General features: G+C 50.0%; 1 protein-coding gene across 1 annotated transcript; it reads left to right on the top strand.

Moving 5' to 3' along the window:
* Positions 1-316: 316 nt before the first annotated feature.
* On the top strand, positions 317-4923 carry GMNC (geminin coiled-coil domain containing). Its single transcript, XM_026071010.1, has 5 exons — positions 317-412; positions 845-1001; positions 1109-1194; positions 2643-2759; positions 4276-4923. Exons 1-5 carry the CDS (start codon positions 317-319, stop codon positions 4921-4923), a joined length of 1104 nt encoding a protein of 367 aa, XP_025926795.1.
* Positions 4924-5469: the final 546 nt, after the last annotated feature.

Raw genomic sequence — 5469 nt, 5'->3', positions numbered from 1 at the left:
AAGCAGGCTGTGCTGCTCTGCCTTCCCATGGATGAGTAGATTCCCTTCTCGAGGCTCCAGGCTGTGCCGTTGCCTTGCAGAGATTCAGGACTGCTGCAGATTGTGCTTATTTGGAGGAGGGAAAGGGATAACTCCAGAGACAACCCCAGGCTTTGCTACTTTGCAAGCTGGGACTCCTGCAAAACTGCAGACGGCAAGCAGCCTGGACGTGACTCTGCTGACTTTGTGCAGCCTTAGAGCTGAACCAAGCCCTCAGCATGGGAGGAATGCACTGGCCAAGGACAGCCTGGGGTCCTCTCTTCATCTTAAACACGCTATGGACCGTAGTGTTTCCTCAGAGACTTCAGGAAACGAAGCCACCTTCGTGGCATACCTCTTCCTGGAGCCCCTCTGCTGCGTGCACCGGGCTGCAGTGGGGAAGTCCCCGCCCGGTGCTCAGAGGAGGCGGCAGGGGCGAGCGGCGCGGAGCGGTGCGGTGCGGGGAGGCGCCGGTCCCGGGCGGGCGCCCGCGGCGGGGCTGGGAGCGCCCCCGGGGGCGGGCAGCGCCTCGCAGGGGCGGCCGGGGCCGCGGGCTCCTCCGCGCCAGGCACCTGCTGCCGGGATGGGCAAACCCCGGCCGGCCGGGACCGGGGCCGGGGCAGGGGTGGGGGTGCGGGGGGCGCTTCCCCGCGGAGCAGGGAGCAGCCCGGCGGCTGGAGCAGCGCCGGGATGCGCCTGGGCGGGATGCGCCCGGGCGGCGGGCCGGAGCCGGGCTGACACCGCCTCCCCTCGGGGCCTGCTCAGCCCGGGCGCGGGGGGCCCCGGCCGCCCGGCGCCCCCCCGCCACGGCCCCTTGCCTCCGCAGAGCACCGTGCCGTGCCCGGAGCCGGACTTCGCCGCGGGCCCGGGCTGCGCCTGCCCCTGGTCCGCCCCCGCCGGGGTTTCCAAGGAGACCTGGGTCGCCGTCTGCGCCGCCGAGCCGCCGCAGCACAGCGAGGGCCGGCAGGAGGCTCGGCCGCCGGGTAAGTGCGCTCCGCCGCCGCCGCCGCCGCCGCCGTCGGGGCCCGCCCGGCCCGGCCCTGGGTCTCCTCTCGCTGCTTGCTAACCCCCGGGTCTGCGTTTCGCCCAGGCCTGCCGTGCGCCCCGGGGTTTGGTGCTCAGCATGCGGCGTGGCGAGGAGACCAGCTGTCCTCCCAGCTCTACAGGAACAAGCAGGTAACGGGCCGCGCCCCGCGCCGCCTCGCCTTCCTCCCCGCCGCGTCCTGGCACCGCATCTCAGGCATTGCTCGCTCTGGATCAATCCCAGACACGTTTCTGTCTATCGCTCGGATGTGGGAAATAGCAGTAACCTGCTTTGTTTGGATGCCCTTTGTCCCTTATTTGAGATATTTCAGTCCCCTGTGGTGTGTCATGAAGCTAGAACGACTGTTGCGGAGCTTCCTATCCGTGTCTCCCCCCCAGCTACAGCATATTACGCCAGCTGCCTCAGTCCTAGAGAAGAGCAGGAGTGTCAATGGGCTGTCCCTCAGACTCTGAGGTTGCAAAGTGCCATGCTGTTAACTAAAAACACGTTGTGTATTTGTCCTCCTGAGTCCACTAGGATTACCTACAGGAGAAAAGTTGTTCACATGGAGGATCAGCTGTTTGGGCCAACAATCGTTTCGTTTCCTTTCCTTTATTTTCTCTTTTATTTCCTTTCTTTTTCTTTCTTTCTTTTTTTTTTTTTTTTTTGAGAGTTGGGTGTTAAAATTTATCAAGCAGTAGGAGAACCACTGAACAATCCTAGATGAAGGAATCTTCCAAAGATCACCCTGACCAAACACTTGGAGTATTATTTTGACACAATGAAGTCAATGGAAACTTACTTACTAACTTCAAGTTCTATGGGACTGGACCCCAGTTCCAGATGTCAGTGCGCTTCTTTCTTTGACTCTGTCTCAACTGTTTAGATTAGTGGTTTTCAGCCTGTGGTTAGTGGATGCCTGGGGTCCTTGGCAGAAGGTTCTTTGTCCTCCTAAAGCAGTCTCCAGAGCTGTGATCAGCAGGCAAAAGCCTCTATGCTAATACATGGGTATTTGAGACTTCCCATGAAAAACTGTTAGCAGTTTGCAAATCAAAAACTACTGGTTCAGCTCTTGGGACCACAGCTTATCTCCACTCTTCAGTCAAGGACTGAAGGGATCCCTGAGTGCCACTGAAATATAAAGAATGACAGTAGGATCTTCCTTCTGCACCCTAACCACATAAATTGTTAGTCTTCAGCTCCTTCCTTCTCCCTTTGCCCACCAGCCAACTGTACACTGGAAAGAGAGCGATGCAAGGGGAACCTTACTGCCACCTGGAAGGAGACCTGGCAGCTGCTGTCATGCCCATGACAGTTTCTGGCTGCTTACGGAGCTACCTGTAATTGTGTTCTGTTATTATTCTGTGGTTACAGTTTTTTTGGAGTAACCGTCTCAAACACTTGCTAAAGAATAAAGAAAGTCAAAAGTGAAAACTGAACAGTTGTGCCACTTAGATTTACAGAGACAAGAGGCCTGAAGGGATGGGTTGAATTCACAAAGCAAACACCCAGATCATCAAATCCAAGCAGGCTGTACCGTAGGGCAATTGCTATTAAGTTACAGAGTCAACATCTATTCATCAGTATCTCTATTCCACAGCTTCAAGATACTTTGCTTCAGAAGGAAGAGGAACTTGCTAGGTTACACGAAGAAAATAATAACCTCCGCCAATACCTGAATTCTGCCCTGATTAAGTGTTTAGAAGAAAAAGCCAAGGTATTGTGTTCAAACCTGTTGTATAGACATATGCACAAGAAACAGGTTGAATAGGTACATGCCATTAAAATATATGGAAAAGCCAAGAATGTAGAAACATGCAGTATGAGAGCTATTTTAACTTTACAGAGCTGCCAAATTGCTGATCATGATCTAACATGATGGTTTCCCTTAGGAATGACATCCTATTGGGTTTTAACTGTGGAGACTGTATAGCCCAAGTACCATCACACATGGCTAAGTTTGATTTAGAAGTAGAGCAAGGTAAAATTATTTGACCCAAAGCTTTTTTCTTTTTTTTTTTTTTCAGTGAAAAGGTCAAATTTGGACATACCAAAATGTTTCTTGCATTTGTCTGTTTTGTCAGTTATGCCTTTTGATAATGAATTTTTTTTTCCTTTTTTATGTTATGGGTGTTTTCTTTTTTATATATTTTGTTGTAACATCTTCCAAGGGTACATTTTGATTCATATTTATTAGAACACTGATCTTTACATTTTTTTATTAATTAAAAAGTATTATATATTATTTTAAAAGGTGAAATCTGAAATGAAGCACTTTAAGTTGGATGAAAAACTCTGTTAAACTAAATATGAATATATTTAAAAAAAAAAGATATCTGGATTCTCTCTCTCTTCTTGTCAACTTAATCACTGTTTACTACTCTAGACTTGCCAATGAAAACAAACTATTAATTATCTGCTTACCTCTATGGATGGGCATGAAGTAAAAATACTTACAAAAAACAGTGGTCTTCCGTTTTCCATCCTATTCCCTGTTGACAATGTGGCACATCTTCTCCCATGCCAAGATCTGGCTTCTGGTAGTAGAAGAGGGTCTCCTTCATTGGGCACAGCAGGGAGAGGTGGCCACCCCTCCATGTGATGTGGAGAAGAATCCAGTGTGGAACACCTCATGGGAGGTGCCTGAGCACTGAATTCATGATGTCCGCGGGGAGTTTCCTTGTTACTCTTGCCATTTGTTGCCCACCCTTGGATGTCTGAGTGGCGCTGGTCCTGGGCTAAGGGCAACTGAGGTGGATTCATGAGCTCAAAGCCCCACCGGCTGCATCTCAAAGAGCTCCCTGGCTGGGATCTCACCTGCCCTGGCGTGACTCACTTTCACATCTTCCCTCTTTGTCAGACTGCCACATGCCGCCCCCAACCCCACTCACCTGCCAAATGCTGCTGGCAGCATCAGCACAGAGGAGTGCTGTACAGCAAGGTGGGAACTCTCATTTCACGCCTTACTGAGTGAGAATGCAATCAAGGCAAAGACCTTATTGTCACTGTCAAATTCTTCTCTCTCAGGGACTAAGTTGTTGCAGAGGCTATAAAGACACAAAATGATTAGTGATATCTGTATGTTTAAGGAGCAAAAAAGAGCACAGAGTGGAAGAAAAGTATCTTATACTAACCATCTTGCCCATCTAAAATCTGAGACCATAAACATGTTGCTTCCTAGTAAGTAGAGAATCAGCTTTTAATCTACTCTCTCCACCTCATTTTTTGTATAGAAACTGCTGTCCTGCCATGGCCAGAAAAACTGTACTGTTATCAAAAACACCAAAAGGAGATTAAAAGAAGACCACTGCTTTGCTCCTCAGGAAACTCCTCATGCCTCCAAAGCTAGAAGGAATCTCTTTAATGAATTCACTGCCTGTGAAGAGCAAGCCAGTCCTACCGTGGACAGCTGGGTCTTGCAGACTTTAGGATTAAAAGATATCAACACTATTGATGAATCCTTATCAGCTAACTACAGTGCCTTGTCCTCAGACCTTGGAAAAGACACGTACTGCCTGAGCCCCGGTGAAGCAAGAGACTATGACCAGAGTGAGGGTGCAGCAGCAGCGTATAGCTGCAGCCAGATGCCTCCAGCTAACAGCGGTGCCCATCCGTGCAGTGAGGACTCTACCTTCATTCCTCAGCTCTCTTCAGCACCATGTGTCTCCTCACCAATGCCAAGCCTTTCCTCCCTCCCACCCTATGGGTTGCCTTATCTGACTAGTGACTTGTCACCTAACAAAACAGAAGTGGCCTTCACAACATCTCTGAGTCCTCACCGCAACGTGAGAACACACAGCTTCCACCAAGGACAAGCCTTTGTGCGCAGAGATGATGACGGAGGATGGAGATTCACCTGGGTGCCCAAGCAGGCTGAATAAGGCACCTGCCTCAAGGGCCAGCTGTAGGAAAACAGAAGACAGACAGTTCATCTTGTGCTTGAGACCAGTTCAGGCAACAGAAAAGATATCCCTTCTGGGCTCTGTTAAATGCTACTCTCTTACCCACCTGCTCCTCACTCCCTCTTAGATTTTAACAGGAGCAGCTCCAGATTGCACTTGGACATGTATCTGTCTCGGGCCAGATGTACAAATTGGATCTATTTCTCTTGTGCCTATGATGAGAGACCTACTTTTATTTGCTTCGTGTTTTTTCTATCATCAGCTATTTCTTGCCAACTGGTAGCTTCCAGCTGGACTGCTTTCAGCACCAACAGTCACTTCCACATGAACCAAAATGGAAGGGATTTTGGGAATACAGTTTGAAAATATCACCTCTATCACAGATGGCCACAGATGACAAAGAAGGCATAGGTCAGTGGCTGAGGATCAGCAGTTCCTAAGTGATTTGGGTCTCTCTTGGCTACATAGATTGCCTTGGATTAAGGCAACCATGGTATCTGTTAATGAGCTACACCAGGCTGACCT

The sequence above is a fragment of the Apteryx rowi genome, unplaced genomic scaffold, assembly GCF_003343035.1.
Source record: "Apteryx rowi isolate R43461 unplaced genomic scaffold, aptRow1 scaffold_32, whole genome shotgun sequence".
Classification (NCBI taxonomy): Eukaryota; Metazoa; Chordata; class Aves; order Apterygiformes; family Apterygidae; genus Apteryx; species Apteryx rowi.
Note: the sequence above shows the minus strand (reverse complement) of the source record. Positions and strands in the feature narration are given on the sequence as shown.

Coding starts and splice junctions, on each gene's coding strand:
- GMNC (XM_026071010.1), top strand. CDS start 317: ATGGACCGTAGTGTTTCCTCAGAGACTTCAGGAAACGAAGCCACCTTC. Junction 1,002..1,108: donor GCAGGAGGCTCGGCCGCCGG/GTAAGTGCGCTC, acceptor CGTTTCGCCCAG/GCCTGCCGTGCGCCCCGGGG. Junction 1,195..2,642: donor AGCTCTACAGGAACAAGCAG/GTAACGGGCCGC, acceptor TCTATTCCACAG/CTTCAAGATACTTTGCTTCA.